Source organism: Ochotona curzoniae, unplaced genomic scaffold, assembly GCF_017591425.1.
Source record: "Ochotona curzoniae isolate NIBS_2020 unplaced genomic scaffold, NIBS_Ocur_1.0 contig_1, whole genome shotgun sequence".
Lineage (NCBI taxonomy): Eukaryota > Metazoa > Chordata > Mammalia > Lagomorpha > Ochotonidae > Ochotona > Ochotona curzoniae.
In genome coordinates this window covers 26903616-26923547 of record NW_024464918.1, presented here as the reverse complement: position 1 = coordinate 26923547, position 19932 = coordinate 26903616, and the positions used below count along the sequence as shown (strand labels likewise).

The following is a 19932-nucleotide window of genomic DNA, read 5'->3' as shown; positions in this document are numbered from 1 at the left end:
CAGGACAAATAGTGATTTCTTCTGCAGAACTTGGAGGCATGAGGACTGAGCTTCTCTTACTGGGCAAAGCAGCAATGCTGAAAGAGAACGAAACTCTGAGCGAATTCCAGCAAAATAAATCAGAACATGGAACCAAAAGCAAGTCACTCACAAAGCCATGGGTAATCTGATACCTGCTGTCCAATACTGCAAAAGCTCAACAGGGAAGCAAAGAATAGCGAAAACACTAGCCCAAAAAAGGGAAAATAAACATGTCTATAGCCTCAGTTTCAGTGAAATTACTGAATGAAAAGCAGCCCCCTTTTAGCCTCTTCACACAGCAAGGGTCAAAAGTAATAACTGTATCACAGAACCCAAAATTCCATTCCAGTACAATGAATCAGAGCTGTTTTATAGTCTCCATCTCAGCTTTCTGAAGGCCAAAGATTCTGCAAACAGAAAAGTCATGGAGACTCTCTTGACAACACACTGGCTTTTCCCATATCCTGTGGTTAAATTTCCTCTATCCCAAAATGTGGCCCTCTAAACAACAAAACCACAATGCAATTCCAAACTGTCCTACAGCAAAAATCTGCCCATTAAGTTGAGTATTTTCTTCTAAGAAAAAACTTAATTATGACTGTCTTCCCTCATCTAACTGCTCGGTTTTCCCTGCTTCTTTATGGAGTTCAATCTCTTCCTGACATAGAAATCCACGGCTGGGAGATCCAAGCCACCTGGGATTGGCCCCTCAGACGTCAACAGAGCTTTACGATTACTTTGATCAAATATGCAAGACTCACAAACCCTCACATCAACCAAGAACCACCAAGGATGGACAATAGTCACCACTGTCTCATGATAAATAACCATCCTGTCAGCAAACCACAAGTGATTTCTTCCTCTAAATAAAATATTTCATAGCATTTGTTATAAACTCAAATCAGACAGTTTACTCTTCAAGGAACACTAGAGCTCTATTCAAAAGGTCCATCACAAAACAATTTGTTGACATTTATAAAATAGGCTAATCAATTTGAAGTCAAACCACATTGCCTGCAATTCTAACTCTCTCCTGGTGACAAAGCGTATAATCATTTATTAAAACCTACATCTGTTCTACATGAGGCTCACCACAATAAAGCAGAAAGGCCTACAGAGAGAAGTCCTATTCCAGGTTTAAGCACTTCCAAAACTATCTTAATAGCAGGAGAATTAAACCAAAGCTGTGTTCTTCAGCCCAGGAAGAAATACTTAGCACTATCAACCAAAAGTCTAAGAGAACATCACCTAAATTATAGCAGACTGCAACTGAGCCTCAACTTCCATGAAATGAAAGCCACTCAATACAAAATCAAACACATAAGTAATCCCACCAATTCAACTACTAAACAAAGGGGAAAATAATTGGAAGCCTGATTTAATTAACAGTACCGTTTGTAACCAAATAACCGTTATCTATTATTAGTACAAGAAGACTTACAAGGTGATACCATCAATCAATCATAATAACGGAGGAAATAATTCAAATATAATAATTAATGGAAAAGATTATATACAAAGTAGCACACAACAAACAGAATGACATAGGCTCTGTGTGATCTGAATAATACGATATGAAGCTGCTAAGAGGTTGTAAGTATAAAAATAGACTAAAAGATTTAAAAGGTTGGGGCTGGCACCATGGCATGTAGTAGGCTAAGCTTCCACTCATAGCACCAACGTCCCAAATTGGTTTGAGTCCAGCTGCTCTACTTCCAATCCAGCTCCATGCTTACGACCAGGGAAAATAAACAGAAAGGTTCAAGTCCTTGAGGTCCTTCACCCCATGGGAGACCCAGAGCAGGCTCTGATCGACTCAGTTCCAGCCACTGTGGCCACCTGGAGAGTGAACCAGCAGCTGGAAGATCTCTGTCTCTACTTCCCTCTGTAAATTTGCCTTCCAAATAAATATTCTAAAAATAAGTAAAAGGCTTGAAAGTGCAAATAAACAGGAAACAAAAGAAAATTTGAAGATAGACTATCAATCACTCTGGAGATTTCAAACTGGCATAGTGTGTATAGCTAACCTAAGAGGAATACAGCATTGTGTCACAGCAAGTCAGGATGTCACTTGCAATGTTGGCTTTCCATTATCAAAGCACCCAACATGGTCCTGGCTATTCTGCTTCCAATCTAGCTTACTGCTAATGTGCCAAGTACTTGGGTCCTTGCCACAAATGTGAAAGACTTTGTTGGATTTTCTGGCTGCAGGCTTCAATGTGGCCCAGATCTGGCTGTTGTGGCCCTTCGGAGAGAGCGCCAAAAGAAGATCTCTGTGTCTCCCTCTCTGCCTTTCAAATAAATAAATATTGAGAAGAGCAGCAGGACATGATCACTTTTCAAAAATAATAAACAAAACATGCTAACATGGCTGAATTGGGCAAGAAAACCTCTAAGCCTGGCCCTAACAATCTAGCCCTCTGTAAGTTGTATATCTGAGAATCTGTAGATCATAATGGCTGCTCCTACCCTGTGCATGTAGAAGAGCTCATTGGCAAGCTGTCCAAGCACAGTTTCACCACGTGATTCCTCTTCGAGACACTGGCACAAGGCAGAACCCAGACTCTTAGTCCTATGTAACCTTACCTCTGGGAAGCAGGCACAGAGTTTCCTTCTTCAGAAGTTTCTTCAACAAATAACCCCTGGGAAGACTGTGAGGAAAATGCAACACTTTAAATGTACAGTCATAGACTAGCTGGTATCTTTCTTTAAAAAATTAATTATTCAATATCATTCAGCAGTTAGAAAGAAAAGATTTTATATAAGTCAGTAAGCTTCGGTTTTTAAAAAAGGGGTGGGGGGAGGATGCGGAACATACCTTGTCAGGGCCAGAAAGCTGGTATTTAAGTCAGTTTGTAATCTTGGCTAAATCACAGCTTCTTCCTCATTTTAAAATTAACAATTACCTTGCAGAATGTTACTATGAGAATTAAACAAGATAATGTGTACACTGCACTTTGTAAAATAGAAGACTTATGCAAGTTTTAATTGCAAGTCAAATGGATGATTTCAGAAAACCAATTATTAGGCTTTTGTTTTAAAGAGGAAAACAGAAAATAGTCCAGTTTTCAATGGAAACATAGGACAAACACTGTAATTCATCAAAGAAGTCTCTGAGCAGCAGCATGCTGTAACCTAAGACATTCCAACGGAAGAGAAGAGATTTTTGCTACAGATTCTACCACAATGGTTTTGGTATCTGACTTCAGGATACCTCATAAGGAAAAACATTTTCATTCATAAGTGGTAGACATTGTGCATTTGTCAATTTATGAAACATATATACACAGAAACAGACAGAAAAAGCAGATACTACTGCCTTAGGCAGACTTCTGATCCAGCACTTTGTGAGGCTTCTCTAATAAAAGGTGTTGGCTGAACTTTCTCCATTTCCTAACAGACGGGCAGGTGTCTGGGCTACCAGTTAGGATACCTCCTGGGATGCCAGCATCCCATATTAACCCCGCCTCCACTTCAAATGCCAGCTTCTGCGAATATAATCCTGGGAGGCAGCAATGATGGCTCCCGACGTGGACACCCAGCCAAGCTCTGGCTTCAGTGTGGCCAGCCCCTGCTACTGCTGGCACTTGAGGAGTGAACCTCTGATGAAAATTCTGTATCTCTCAGCCTTAAATAAAATTTAAAAAATAATAAACTTTGAAAACTTAAGTAATTTCCTACCACCTCATGTAGTCTATAAAAAAGACAAGAATAGCTGAATTAAACCTCAGTAAAAGAACTGCAAAATTTACAGCAATCAGGAATGAAACAAAAAGTTAGAGCTAAACAATACTATCAAAAAGACTAAAATACAACAGCAAAACTCTGAACTCAGCAGCAAATGGCTTTAAAGTAAACCCTGCCACCTAGTGTTGAATGATTGGAATTTTTCTTTAAAAAAAAAGATTTTTATTGGAAAGTCAGAGGAGAGACAGAGAGGAAGGTCTTCTCGCTGATGATTCACTACCCAAGTGGCTGCAAGGGCTGGAGCTGAACCAGGAGCCAGGAGCTTCCTCAAGGTCTCACATGCGGGTGCAGGGTCCCAAGGCTTTGGGGCCATGCTTGACTGCTTTCCAAGGCCATAAGCAGGGAGCTGGATGAAAAGCAGAGCCACCGGAACACAAACCAGCACCCATAGGGGATCCCAGCACATGTAAGGTGAAGACTTTGGCCACTAGGCTAAGCCTTAAGACCCTGCACCCACATGGGAGACCAAGAAGAAGCTCCTGGCTTTTGGCTTCATTTCAGCTCAGCTCCGGTCACTGCAACCACTTGGGGAATGAACCACTAGATAAAGATCTTTCTTTCTCTCCCTCTTTCTGTAAATCCGCCTTTCAAATAAAAAAAAAATCTCTTAAAAAAAGCGAAATATCAACTTGAGTTGATGCACACCCTGAAAGGTAGCAGGCAGGGCCTGGCACAGTAGCCTAGTGGCTAAGGTCCTTGTCTTGCACCAGGATCCCATATGGGCACCAATTCTTGAACTGGAGGCCCAGCTTTCCCATCCAGCAACCTGCCTGTCACCTAGGAGAGCAGTCGAGGATAGGGCCCTGTACAGTAGCCTAGGGGCTAAAGTCCTCGCCTTGCATGTGCCAGGATTCCATATGGGTGCCGGTTCTAATCCTGTCAGCTCCACTTCCCATCCAGCTCCCTGTTGTGGCCTGGGAAAGCAATCAAGGATGGCCCAATGCCTTGGGACTCCGCACCAGCATGAGAGACCCAGAAGAAGCTCCAAGTTCCTGGCTTTGGATCAGTGCTGCTCCAGCAGTGGTGTCCACCTGAGGAGTGAATCAGTGGACAGATGATCTCTCTCCTCCTCCTCTCTGTATATCTGCCTTTCCAATAAAAATAAATCAACTCTTTAAAAAAAAAAAAAAGTAGTAGGTAGTTGAAGCTGCCACCTAGGGAAGATCTATACTGAGTCCCTGGCTCCTGGCTTCTGACCACTGCCCACTACAAGCATTTGGGGAGAGAATCAATACAAGCAATCTAAATGTCTCCAAATAGATAACAACTACAGTAAATTATAGAAAACTGCAAGCAAAATCAGAAATGTACCACTAGGGGAAGGGAGGATTAAACTGAGAAACTATCTGTTCTTTATGCCCTAGATAAAGGATTACTTTCTTCTAAAGTGCCTACAAATTAGTTAAAAAATTGAATAGACAAAAAAAAAAAAATACAAGTGGGTTTCAGATATATACAAAAAAAGCTAAACCTCACAAATAATAACAGAAATTAAAATTCAGACTACAATGAAACAGCATTCTCCCGATCTTAAGAATGGCAAAGAGCAAGATGTCTAATCTTGCACTGTAAAATTCATACATTACCTGGTAGGAGACTAAACATACAATGACTTCTCTCAAGGGCAATTTGGCAATATTTGACACATATATCTCCTTTGATCCATCAACCATATCTAAAGGAAACTATGCCCATGAAAAAGAGTAACCACTGAAGTATTGTGTCTAATGTAAAATATTACAACCAAATGTTCATCAATACAAACTGGATAAAATAAATTATGACTCATCCATGATATATTCATATCAAAAATTCAGAAATTCTTCATGTGCTATTATGGAATGTCATGGAAATATTAAATGAAAATAGCATGGTACAAAACAATTGTGTGCTACAGAATATATATATGTTGCTTATATTACATTTATCTTAGATGATTACACTAGAAACCAGCAACACAGACTGAATCCAAAGAGCCAGAACTGCTTAACTGGGAGAATTTTTTTATTCTTTGAAAGACATAGTTACAGAATGAGATGAGGGGAAAGACAGATCTTCCATTCGCTGGTCACTTCCCAACTGGCTGCAAATGCCAGGGTTGGGCCAGGCTGAAGCCAGGAGCCATATGTTTCATCCAAATCTTTTACACTGGTAGTAGGGGATAAGTTCTCGGGTCATCCTCTGCTGCCGTCCCAGGCACATCAGAAGAGAGCTGGATCAGAAGTGAAGCAGCCAGGACTTGAACTGGAGGTTATATGAGAGGATAGCATGACAGAAGGCTTAAACCTGCTCAGCCACAATGCTGGTCCACTGCTGGAGAAATTTTGAGCTATGCGAATTTTATCTATTCAAACACTTTAATTAAATAATAATAAAATTTTTTAAAGATTTATTTGAAGGCAGAATTACAGAAAGATCATCTATTCGCTGGACCATTCCACAAATGGCAACAAAAGCCACGACTCGGTCAGGCCAAAGCCAGGATACTGGAACTCCATCCCCGTCTCCCAAATGGATGGCTGGGATATAAGTATTTAAAGCCATCATCTGCTGCTTTCCCAGACACAGGAATAGAGAGCTGGACCAGCAGTGGAACAGACGGGAATCAAGCCATCATATGGCATCATGGCATTATAGGCACAAGCTTAACCAACTGAGCTACAATACCAGACCAGAAATAAAAATTTTAAAAAGCAAAATATAAATTGTGGTATATGCATTTCAAGTATATTTAATAAACAGAAAAAGATCTAAGATAAATGGTGAATTATAAACAAGGATCAAGGTTCATACAGAAGAGTCTTCATTTTGCTCAAAAACTAAAAATGAAAACATATGCATACAAATGGTGATTGCTTCCTAGTTTTGGAATTACAGGTAATTTTTCTTCTTCATATTCTTCTGTACTCAGCTGATTTTCTACAGTGAGCACATAACTGGGGTGAAGACCATAAAAACAAATAGCTAATATAATCCTTCTTTAATCTGTGAATAAATCATCCTTAATTACAACATCACTAACCCTTACCTGACCAAGACTGGTTGTTGGTTCTTCCTCCAATAAAAGTTTCTCTTTCAAGCTTTTAACTTGGCTCTCTTGGAAATCCTTGGTTTTGGGGTGCCAGACAGATGCCCTAGACTCCTCCCTTTCCTCTTTCTCTTCATCTCCGATATCTTGTGAGATGCCTTCAGTTTTTTCACTAGTCTGATCTCCTTGGCCACATTCATTCTGGATCAGAGAAGGAGGTCTAGGTAACACTGGTTCCCCAAACTCTTTCTTTTTTAAGAGCTGTCTCTGAGCCATTTTCAGGCTCTTTTGATAAACTTCCAATTGGCAGAGAATGACCTTGGTATATTGATTTGGGTCTACTCCAGCAGGGCAGAATGGAATACCCCAGAAGTAATGCACACTGTCCCCAATGTCTTGAAGACCTTTGGCATCTGGAGAAGGTAGACAGTGCCTAGATGTAACCCCCCTGCCCTGGGAAGCTTTGAGAAAAGCACAACCCCTCCCAGTACTTTCCTGTGGCTTCCCATACTGTGTGTGGGATGCCAAGTGGCCAGTACATTTGTCAAAACAGTTAACGTTCTCATTCTCAAACACTGGCTGGCTTGACTGGTCCCAACTTCCTGAGCTGTCAGAGACCGGCTCCTCTTCAGTGTTTTCAGTGTGGTCCCAGGGCTCCTCTCTTTCCTCAGCCTCGTTTCCCTGACTTTTATGGGAGCCTTTAAACAGTGATGAAGGTACCAGCTGCCATACGCCTGTAGGTATTTGAGAAAAAGTAGCGCTAAGGAAAACTTTTTTATTAAGAGGGCTTGGTAAGCTATCACTTACCAAGAATTACATAATGTAGGTGACAAAGGATCTTCTTTGGGCTTAACAAAATGTTGGTTTTTTCCTTGAAGATAAAGGTATGCTAGGTATTAATGACATCTCAACTATTTTCTAATTGAATCTCTTTAATATCCACCCAATGGACTTTGGGTATTTTTATATATCTACTTTCACCATGAGATTCCTGTGATAAGCCTATACTTCCTGAGTGGAAGAAGTCATAACAGGGAGACATGCCTTCTTTGAGCCCAGAGTCTGTGGTTTTCTCTTGGTGAGTCTGTGAGGATGGTCCAGGGGCCAAAGGTTGAAGTCTGGTAGCAGAAGAATCAGAAGGCCGGCAACTCTGAAACAAGCGATTCCACACCAGACCAGGTTTATTATTACAATAGCCACACATGAAGAGTCACAGGAAAGACAAAAAGAGAGGGCACTGTCCCAAGGAGCTTCCCCTCTCCAAAAGCAGATGCTCAATTTAAACAAATCCCATTACATGTACTGAACACCTGCATACAAACAGATACGCTACGTCACTGTACTAAATCATTGTCAAACATACAGACACAAATGGTCTAGCTCAAGACCTGCCACTGGCAAGTATTTTTCACATTTAAAATCATTTCAAGTACATAATCAAGTCACTCTTTAACATTATTTGATTATTCTTAAAACCATTCTTTCTCTCCACTACCTACCACTTTTCACACCCCTTGTCCCTCCCCTCAACAAATCAGGGGAGGTTAACGCCGTATCTTGCTTCCTTTTTTGGTTCCTGGTACTCTGTAACCTTTTCAGAAGCTGCCAACTTACTACGGTTCTTTTAAGCCGTGAACTGAGCAATCTGTAGGACAGAAGAAGACTCTTCCACATAGGATTAGCCAAACACTTCAAACTGAGTTAACCAACAATTCAACACAGGCTTTCAAATTCATTGTGGGAAAACCCTATAGGTATTATCAGTCAAAAAACATTGCTGATCAATCCCCACCAAACATTTTAAACAGCATATTTACATTTAAACTTTCAGCAATGGCTTTTCTCAAAAGCTGCTCTTCTTCTTCCTCCTGGTTGTTCGCTTCTCTAGCTTCCTGTTCACTCATTTTGAGAGCCAGAGCAAACTGTTCTTCTTCTGTCATCTCTGCAGGAGGATAGCAAAACAGGAAGGATTAAATACTGAATAATCATGGAGACAAAAAACTTTATTAAACTTTTCAATTGAAGATACTATACATAGACCATTTAGTACAATTTTATAATTTCATATATAAGCTAACTTCCAGAAATTAGGACATCAGCCAAGATTCTTAGCAGAAGATACAACAAAAGTCTGGGTTAATAAGACTTTAAGTTCCACAAAAGCAGAGTTTTTGCCTGTATTGTTCATCGGAGTATCTCTAGCACAACAGGGAATCTGACAGACGAAAGCCATTTAATAGATGTTTGGTGAATAAACTGAGGAACTGATTTCTACTCTGGAGCTTTTCACTAACGCTCATACTCAACTTTTAACCTGAATGATTTTGTTCTTCAGAATTTTTATTTACTCAATAAAAACAAATATCCTTAGTGACCAGAATGTGACCACCAAATACCATTTTTCCATTAAAAGCAAACAGTTTACACTGAGAAATGGCTGGTTCCAAGTCTAGAGCATGAAATACATAAGACAAACTAAAACATTTGTTGTATCTGTGAGCAAGTAATTTATCACTTACTATAAAAGCCATATCAAAAGAACTCAGGAGTCAACTAAAAAAAATTTTTCATTGGTCAAAATCAAACTATAGTATCAAAAAGGATAATGACTGCAATGAATTAAAATATGTCAAATATGTTTCCAGTGCTTCATTTAATGTCTGGCATATAAACGGGGATAAAACAGACACATACTAAATTAACTGTAAAACCAATAAGAACATCCAAGTTGGGGCAGAAAGAAGTATTCTGATTGCAGCTAGCTCCAAGTCTACACCATCTAACTGACAACTGAAATTCAGTCAGGAGGCTTCAGCCCCACTCCTTCTATCTAAGTCTACACAGCGGGATTCTCAGTGGAGTCTGCATTCTAAGAACTAATTTTCAAACACTTGGGGAAGATATCACACCCATTCAGAGCCACATGAACAAAAACCATAAAAATTTACTGATATAAAATCACTCACAGCAGCTGGCACTACCAGCTTTTTATTTGGGGACCACTTAAAGTCGCGGTTGCTCCACTTCAGATGTAGTTCCCTGCTAATGCAACTAGAAAAGCAGTAGAGAATGGCCCAACTGCTTGGGTGTCTCAGCCACACGGAGACCAGAAAGAAGCTGGCTTCCAGCAGGTCCAGCTCCAGCTATTGCGGCCATTTGGGGAGTAAGCCAGCAGACAGGAGACGCATCTCTGCTTTTCTCTCTGTAACCTTACCTTTCAAATAATTATTTTTTTAAACTTCACAGTACTCTTTCATTACCCTTTTCACAACTGTAGAATCTTTAAGGCTATCTCCTTTTTTTCTCTTTATTTTTCTTACATATCCATTTACAGGTTTACATACTTTATTTCTTTACAGAATCAATGCTTAAAATTTGGCTCATCTTTTTTTTTTAATTTTACAGATTTATTTATTTATTGGAAAGTCAGATATACAGAGAGGAGGAGAAACAGAGAGGAAGATCTTCCGTCCGATGATTCACTCCCCAAGTGCACGCAATGGGCCGATGCTATGCCAATCCAAAGCCAGGATCCAGGAACTTCTTCCGGGTCTCGCACACAGGTGCATGGTCCCAAAGCTTTGGGCTGTCCTCGACTGCTTTCCCAGGCCACAAGCAGGGAGCTGGATAGGAAGTGGAGCCACTGGGATTAGAACTGGAGCCCATATGGGATCCTGGTGCGTTCAAGGCGAGGACTTTAGCCGCTAGGCCACGCTGCTGGGCCCTAATTTTGCTCATCTTTCATTTCACTGATTTCTGCTCTACTTTATTCTTCCTACATGCGCATTCTTCATAGTCTAGTTTCTTAAGATGAGGCTTGGATCACTAATTCACAATGTTAATTTTTGGAGCCAGTGCTGTGACACAGAAAGTAGAGCCAAAGGCTACAACACCAGCATCCCATATGGGTGCCGGTTAAAATTCCGGCTGCTCTGTTTCAAATCCAGCTCTCTGCTAATGTGTCTGGGAAGGCAATGAAAGACAGCCAAGTATCTGGGCTACTGCACTTACATGAGAAACCTGTAAAAAGTTACTGGCTCCTGGCTGTGGCCTGGCCCAGAGCCACTTGGGGAGTGAATCGGCAGATAGAAAACCTCTGTTGCATCTCTCCTTCTATGTCTGCAATTCTACCTTTCCATTAAATAAATCTTTATAGATTTTTAATTTTTTCTCATGTGGTTATATAAACTGCATTTCCCCATAAATGTTGCTTTAGTTATATCTCACAAACTTAGATTATATTCTTATTCTCATTAAAATCATTTTGAATTCAACTGAGTACATTTAAGTTATTTTTAACATATAATTTTATTGGAAAAGCAGATATACAGACAGAAGAAGATACAGAAAGATCTTCCATCCACTGGCTCACTTCCCAAGTGGCTGCAACGGCTAGAGCTGAGCCAATCCAAAGCCAAGAGCCAGGAGCTTCTTCTGGTTCTCCCATGTGGGTGCAGGATCCCAAAGCTTTGAGCCGTCCTCGACTGTTTTCCCAGGCCACAAGCAGGGAGCTGGATGGGAAGCGGCGCAGCCAGGACATGAACAGGCACTCATATAGAATCCTAACACAAGCCAATGTGAGGATTTAGCCACTACGCTACATGCAGGACCCACATTTAAAGTTTTTAAAATTCTTATTTCTTTGAGATGCAGAGAGATACACTGACAGAGCTTCCATCTGGCAAGTGCTGAGGCTATGTTAGACTGAGGCCACAACTTCTGGCCCCAGAAATTCAATCAGCTCTCTCCTGAGGGTGGCAGGGATCCAACTACTTGAGTCTATCTGTTGTAACTAAGAGTATGGATTACCAGACAGTTGGAATTGGGAAGAAAGTCAGGACCTAAGTCAGGAACTGCAATAAGGCATGTGGCGATCCCAACTGGCATCTTTGTTGTTGCTGTTGTTAAGACTTACTCTTATTGGAAAGTCAGATTTACAGAGAGGGAGAGACAAAAAGAAAGACCTTCCGTCCACTGGTTCACTCCCCAAGTGGTCACGATGGCTAGAGCTGAGCTGATCTGAAGCCAGAAGCCAGGAGCTTCTTGCAGGTCTCCCACAGGGGCACAGGGTTCGAAGGCTTTGGGCTGTCTTCTGCTGCTTTCCCAGGCCACAAGCAGGATGGGAAGTGGAGCAGCCGAGGCACAACTGGTGCCCATATGAGATCCTGGTACATGCAAGGAAAAGACCTTAGCCACTAGGCTACTGCTCCAGGCCCTCCAACTGACATCTTAACTGCTAGGCCAAACTTCCACCCAAAGCTGCATGATCTATGCTTGGATTCAGTTTACAGATCACTCATCCTGATTTATTTTGTGTTATTTTTAAAAAGTGCAATATGTACTTATATATTTGTTGATACTGTTTCTCTTTTTTAATATATTCTACAATCTTTTCTTTTTGCACCTTGAGTGAATCAGTGACCTTTCAGCTTCAGGGTATTCAAATGCTTTCCTCCTTCTTAGATCCCTTGTCACCATCCGCTCTGTCCAGTTCGTATTTATTTTTCCTTTACAGCTCAGCAGGATCGTTACTTCCAACTCTACAGATAAGGTCAGTCTCCTACATTATCAATATTCATATAATTTTTAGTACCTATCAAAATAATTAAGTTGGGCCCAGCAGCGTGGCCAAGTGGCTAAAGTCTTCGCCTTGAACACCCCGGGATCCCATATGGGCACCGGTTCTAATGCTGGCAGCTCCACTTCCCACCCAGCTCCCTGCCTGTGGCCCGGGAAAGCAGCAGAGGACGGCCCAAAGCCTTGGGACCCTGCACCTGTGTGGGAGACCCGGAAGAAGTTCCTGGATCCTGTCTTCAGATCGGCATAGCATCACCCGTTGCATGCACTTGGGGAGTGAATCATCGGACGGAAGATCTTCCTCTCTGTCTCTCCTCCTCTCTGTATATCTGACTTTCCAATAAATAAATAAATCTCTAAAAAAAAAAATTAAGTAACCACTTAATAGCTATGTGTTACTATAAAATAGTGTCACTAACTGTAACATACACACTCCCGTACCAGATGTTGATGGTGGAGGAGATTAAATATGTGTACACACAAGAAGCATGTGGGAATACTACACCTTCTATATAATTTTGCTGTGAACCCAAACATTCTCTTAAAAAGTCTCTTCTTTAAAATTTAAACTTAGCAGGACAGTTACACAATAAATGTTACTTGTGTTTATCACAAAACTGTCACAGATTCAACTCAACCTCAATCAAAATCCCAGCATGCCTCTTCATAGAAGTGAAAATTGCCTCTAAATTCACGTAGAAAATTCTAAAACATAAATAAAATGCAAAGAGTCTACAGCAACCAACACCGTGAAGAACAAAGGTTAAAGAAACAGCATTGTGCTGCAGTAAGCTAAGCAGCAACACACACATCCTGTGTCAGAGAGCCAGAGTCCTGGCTGCTGTGCTTCTGACCCAGCTCTCTCCAACAACGCTCTGGGAAAGCAGTAAGAAGACGGCTCAAGTACCTGGACCCCTGGCACCCATGTGGGAGACCCATATGGAGCTCCAGGCTCCTACCTTTAGCCTGTACCAGCATGAGCTGTTGTCATTTGGAGAGTACACCAGAGGATGGAAAATCTTCATCACCCTGTCTTTCAAATAAATAAATCTTTAAAAAAGAGAAAAAAAGGGGGCCAATGAAGTGGCACAGCACACTAGTCCACCCTGGGCACTGTCATCCCTTATGGGCACAGTTCACATTCCAGCTGCTCCACTTCCCATCCAGCTCCCTGCCTGTGGCCTGGGAAAGCAGTCAAGGACGGCCCAAAGCCTTGGGACCCTGCACCCACATGGGAGACCTGGAAAAAGCTCCTGGCTCCTGGCTTCAGATCAGCTCAGCTTCAGTCTTTGCAAGCCGTTTGGAGAGTGAATCACAGGATGCAAGATCTTCCTTTCTCATCCTCTCTCTAAAAATCTGCCTTTCCAATAAAAATAAATCTTTTTTTTTTTTTTAAAAGCAACTAAACAATGAGAAAATAAGTTATCAAAACAAGGGTGAAATAATGTGATGAGAAATGAATCCTACATCCATATATAAAACTAAATGACAATTGAGCTGGTTAGATGGATCCAAGCTTCAATGCCATTTGCCATGTACGAGAGCCATGGGGGATGTGGGGCAGATTGGACTGGTCTGCCACACATATTGGCAAACCAGGGTAGGGGGTGGGCCTGGTGGGGGTTAGGCCACTCTCATCAGGATGCAGCTCCCACTGGTTTAAGACCGAGTATGTGCTGTGCAGAACCAGGCTGGACTGCAACACCCATTGGTTCCAGTAGAAAGCGGGGCTGAAAACAGAACCAACCCAGCAATTGCAACTACCAGCTGACTGGGTGATGGACTGTGCTGGGCCCTGTGCTTGCTGGTGCATACGAGTATCTGGCCTGGGAACACCTCAGACAAAGTTTCTTTGGTGATCTCCCCAATTGAAATGCCAGACTCAGAACCCTAACCATGAAGCGACAGAAGATGGAACAAGTTAATCAACCACCTCAGCTATAGGTTAGCAACAAAATACCGGGCAAAATAGAGACGCTATGATGGACAATGTCAATTAATGGATTTTTCAACAACCTCATCGTGTTTGGAGAGGCAAGATTGGCAGCAATTTCAAAACTGGTGACCTATTGAAACCACTTCAATGAGTATCTTGGAGCATGCCCCACATGCGGGACTTGGGTGGGTGGGGCTAGAATCCACAGGGTGTGGCCCACACATCGTCCACAGAATCTACCCCCGGATATAGTTCTTGAGTGCTAGTTAATGTCATGGCCCTGCTTAATGTGACCCATCTGCTGATCCATCATCATGTCAGGTAACAGGATATTCTGCTGGACAAGCCCCGACCCTTAGCTTTTGCATGAACTGGTGTTCGATGCTCAGCATTGTTAAGTGATTACAAGTTCTTCAAAGGAAGAGTTACTGTCACTGGGAGTCTTTAGGATTGACTCACATCCCAGAAGCACAGTGGGATCAACCCGGAGCTACCTAAGCAGCAATTCAAAGAACCAAAACCCCAGAGCTCCCCGGCCGGGCAGCCAGCAGGCGGGGCCAGGCGCCAAATGGCATACTGGCCCAGGGACAGCTCACCACATGCAAGTGGTAGCTGGAGTTGGGATCCAAGCAAGACGCCCCATCCTGAGGCCCACCACCATTTTTATTGCATTTTGTTGATGAGCAAACAGGAAAAAGCTGAAAACAATACATGACCAAAATCCATACAAGGCATAACACAAGGATCCAAGCCCAACTGTACCCAACTATGAAAGGAGGTCACACTTTAAATTTTAACATTCTGCCTCTACAAAATCTAAACTGCAGGTAATTCTATAAGCAACTCCTAAAAATTTAACAAGATTCCAAGATAAATCGGAAGCAAATCATTTAAAGAACTTATAATTAAAAAGTATCAAATCTACAATTTAAATTCCAAATCATTCTCAACACAAATTTGAAAACATACGTGCAATTTTTCTTGTAGCCAGACGCTTCGCTCTGTTAGACTGTTTTGTCTTTGTTTTCTGCAATCCATTCTGCTCCCTTGGTTCCTATTAAAAACCAAAAAATTATGTTAGGGTGGTTGTCATTAAAAGTAGCAGTTTCCAGGGCAGAAAATAAAGAAGTTGAGATCATTATGGTATAATGGGAGAAGCCACCCTGACATGGCAGTGTCCCATTTAAACACTGGCTCCAATCCTGCCTTGCTCCACTTCCCATTCAGCTCCTTGCTAATGTACCTAGGAAAGCAGGAATCCTTGGGCCCCTATACCCACACAGGAGATCAGGAAAAAACCCCTTGCTTCAACTGTAACCATTTCGGGGATGAACCAATAAATGGAAGATACCTCTCTGTCTAACTCTGCCTTTCAAGTAAATAAATAATAAAGTGTACAATGAACTATACACTTGAAACAGTTAAGACTGCAATTATAATGTTATATATACTTTGCAATGATAAAAAGGAACAGATGTTTGGTATAACAGATAATATTCTGCCTGTTTGAGATGTCCACAACATATGAGAACACTTGGATTCAAGTTCCTACTCAGCTCCTGGTCCCAGCTTCCAGCTAATATACACACAGGGAGGCAGCTGGTGATAGCTCAAGTACTTAGACTGCCACCACCCACATGGAAGATCTGGACTGGGTTCCAAGCTCTTGGCTGTGGCCTGACCCAATACCCTCTACTGTAGAGCCAGAGAGCAAGCCAACAGACAGCAGATCTCTGTTTCTATCTCTGCTTTTCAAATAAATATTTTTCAAAAATTTTAAGATAAAAATATGACCCCACCTCACACCAAAAGAAAAAGGACCTCAAACCTTTTTTTTCTTTAATGTATACAAGAGCCTAACTGGGATGCGGAACAGACTTGACTAGTATGCACTACAAACTGGCACATGTAGGAACTGGGGCTAGACACAGACCTGGTAGGGGTTACTGAAGGTCACCCTAACTAGGCTGTAATTCCCACTAGTGTGCACAGGGGCCAGGTCTGTGACACACTGGGCTGGGCTGGGCCGCAGCACCCATTGGTTTGCATAGGACATGGGGCTGAGGACAAAACTGACCTGGCAACTACAATCATCAGCTTAGGCTGATGCTGGTGACAACCTGAACTTGATCCTATACTGGCTGGCAAGTACAAGAGTCAGGTCTTGGGCCATCCCAGGTGAGGTTTCCTGGGGGACCGCCCAACTAGACCACTGAACTCAAATCCCAGCCACAGGGAAGATCATAGGTTCAACTTAGGAATGAATGCATATGTTAGGACTGGATCTCCTTAATTGCTGATGCCTGTGCAGTGGACAGCATGCCCAGGTCTATATGTGGAACAAGACAGCTACCTCGTTTGGCCTGCAGAGGACATTGAGTGCCAAGTCAGAGGTCAGAGCACAGAACGAGACGGACAACTCTCCTGGCTGAACTTTGGCAGCAAGTGTCTGGGTGAGTGGGTGCACTGGGGTGGGATTCTGTCAGACAGCTAAACTTTGAAAGGATTTTCTCAACTTTGGAGCAATGAAACTAACAGCATCTCAGAACTATCAAAACCACTCAAGCAATACTTTCAGAACATTCTTCGTCCACATCGGGATTTCTAAGATGATACCAAACGGAGTGAGTGCTGGTGTGGTTGGGCACCTAGAACAGCATGCTCTCTGTCTCCCCATCATCCCTCTCCATCCACTCAATACAGGAGAAAAGTCAAGAAAAAGAAACTGGAAGCATTTGTCCCACCCACCTTCTTCTATACCTTGACCCTCCCCACCCTAATCAGTGGCCCTCATGGATGTATATCCTTGTCAACTATGTAAGCATCAAAAGAAAAAAACAGAATAAGGAGAAGGTAAAATCAATCAAATACAATCCATTAGAAAGTGGCTAGCAGGTGGAATAAACAAACTCTATTGAACAAATAGAAATATGGGACAAAAGAAAGAAGTTGCGACCTAAAGAATTTTCCAATTAGGCTTTCTACAATGATGCAAATGCTGCATTGCTCTGCTAATTCAACAGACACTAATTTTACATGGTGGCTTTAATCACTTTAAAGGTAACTACTGCAGAAGAGGAAAGGATTTTTTTAAATTTGTGTTTAAATAGTTAAAAATGGCTGGTGCTACTATTTTGGATAAGTCCTATCTACTGACTTAATGAATTCATATTCTTGTACCCTTTCTAGACACGTTAAGATTTACATTTGGTTTACACTATTCACATAGCCTTAAAATATCATCTTGGATTAATACCATCATAAAACTGGAGAACTATGACCCATCCTCACTCAAAAAGGATGATTTCTTTCAAGTAATTTTAAGTTCATTTATAAATCAAAATGAAACTGAATAAAATTTTCATGTTTTTGGCAAGCCTATATTAACAAGTTGCAAAACCAAGTAACCAACAATAATTCTAATCTGAGACCCAGGGCTCCACTTTTTAGAATACTGACCTCTCCGTCACTATCAGATATCACAATGAATGCATCCTCAAGTTTTCGCTTCCTCTTCATAGTGACAGAATTTGTAGTGTCTTCATCTTTCTCCAGGTTCTGTGATTCAGGAGTTTCTTTAACTTTTTTCTTTCTTCGTGGCATCCTTCTGTTTGAAATACAAAGATAAATAATTCACTTAAAGATTCCTAGAAGCCATTCAATTCTGTCAAGTAAAAGAAAAAGGCTACTCATTTAACACAAGAAAACTACATTCCTGAACTGTTCTAGTACTCATTAAAAACTGCATTTTGAGAAGTGGGTATTTACCCTAATGATTAAGATAGCTGCATCCCATAATAGAATATCTGGGTTCAATTTCCAGCTCTGACTCCAGCTTCCTGCGAAAGCAGAACCTGGGAAGAGTAATTACGGCTCAATTAATTGGATTGCCACTCAACTGGGGAGACCTCGAATGCATTTCAAGGCCACCTCTGGTCACTGCAGACAACTGGGATATAAACCAGCAAGTGGGAGCTCTTTCTTTGTTCCCCCACTCTTTCTCTACTCAAATTTTTAAAAACCTTGTATTTTTTTTTGCTACAGAGGAAAATATATCTATAAATACATAAATCTCTAGAGTGAAATTGCAAGCAGTAATAATTTATCCTATTTTATGTATTAACATAGATAACTACTTTTCTCTATACACATTGATAATTGACAACCACAAGATTTTTTTCAGGATTTATTTACTTATTTGAAAAGCAGAGCAACCAACAGAAAGAGATGAAGCAACAAATATGTACAGAAAGGGACCCCAGCAGCCCCACCAGAGCTTGGCCAGGCTGAACCAGAACTGTACATTCCAGCCTGGTCTTTCACATGGGTGTCAAGGCTCAAGTAGTTAGGCCACCTTTCACCACCTTCCTGGCGCATCAGCAGGAAGCAAGATCAGAAGTCAAGCAACCAGTGCTCAAACCAATACTCCAATAAAGAATCCCAGCATCACAGTGATTTAACCCACTACACTACAATACCAACTCCTATACTGCAATTTATTTTAAATACCAATGCCTCAGTCTTATAAAGGGAACCTACATAAGTCACACCTTAGGTCCCAGTATGATGGCTACACTGGCTAATCCTCCTCTTGCAAGAACCAGAATCCTACCCATGTGGGTGTTGGTTTGTGTTCCAAATGCTCCACTTCCCATCCAGCTCCCTGCTTGTGGCATGGGAAAGCAGTGAAAAATGGCCTGAGCCCTTGGGACCCTGCACTCATGGGAGAACCTGCCCCAAGAAGAAGAATCTGCTAACCAGAAGTACAATGACTAAGAGCAAAAGAACAGACAAAAGCACAATGAATATTACTGAAGACTCCCCTGCAAAGGAGCAAAAGCCTTTGCCAACACGAGAGTTAACTGAAGCATACATCGAGAAAACGGGGGATACAGAATTCAAGCCACTTGATATAAAGCTTTTTATCCAAAAAAAAAAGTAAAAAAATTTTTTAATAAAAAAGCTTTTTATCAACAATGAGAAGCACATGCAGGAAATGCAGGAATTCAAGGAATATGCCACACAGCAAATAGCAACACTGAAACAAAATCAAGCTGAATTATTGGACATGAAGGATATAAAAGAGCAATGGAATATAAAAATTCAATGGAAAAAATTATGCTTCAATACTATAAACTGCTAAATATAAAAATGAAAATAGACACGAAACAGCTGAATAGTACCCTAGAACCATCTTAAGGTGTATAGCAGCCAGTTGTGTATAAACTAAAATTGAAATGTCAATGAAGTAGTCAGAGCATGTGGTTAAGAACTTGTATTTTCTAACATATTGGTCACTCAATACAGTGTCAATTAACTCCATAATGTTGTAAAAAAAAAAAAAAAATTCAATGGAAAGCCTCAATAATAGGATGAAGAACGCAAAAGAATCTCAGAATTGGGGCCCCGGCGGCGTGGTCTAACAGCTAAAGTCCTCACCTTGAACACCGGTTCTAATCCTGGCAGTTCCACTTCCCATCCAGCTCCCTGCTGTGGCCTGGGATGCAGTCAAGGACAGCCCAAAGCTTTGGGACCCTGCACCCGCGTGGGAGACCTGGAAGAGGCTCCTGGTACCCAGCTTCAGATCAGCATAGCATCGGCCCATTGCGCTCACTTGGGGAGT

General features: G+C 41.5%; 1 protein-coding gene across 3 annotated transcripts in view; it reads right to left on the bottom strand.

Annotated features, from left to right (window-relative positions):
* Positions 1-19932, bottom strand: part of UIMC1 (ubiquitin interaction motif containing 1) — a 71480-nt gene that overhangs the window by 35982 nt on the left and 15566 nt on the right. Inside the window, exons 2-8 of one of the 3 annotated variants that reach the window (XM_040963724.1) lie at positions 17769-17916; positions 15279-15363; positions 8614-8738; positions 7841-7946; positions 6797-7530; positions 2608-2672; positions 1-77 (exon numbers count right to left, since the gene is read on the bottom strand). In XM_040963724.1, the coding sequence (XP_040819658.1) occupies positions 1-77; positions 2608-2672; positions 6797-7530; positions 7841-7946; positions 8614-8738; positions 15279-15363; positions 17769-17912 (1336 nt within the window). In that variant the 5' untranslated portion in view covers positions 17913-17916. Of the gene's footprint in view, positions 78-2607; positions 2673-6796; positions 7608-7840; positions 7947-8613; positions 8739-15278; positions 15364-17768; positions 17917-18077; positions 18953-19932 lie in introns of those variants that run through there. The other 2 variants (XM_040963812.1, XM_040963898.1) reach the window with 2 other exon arrangements.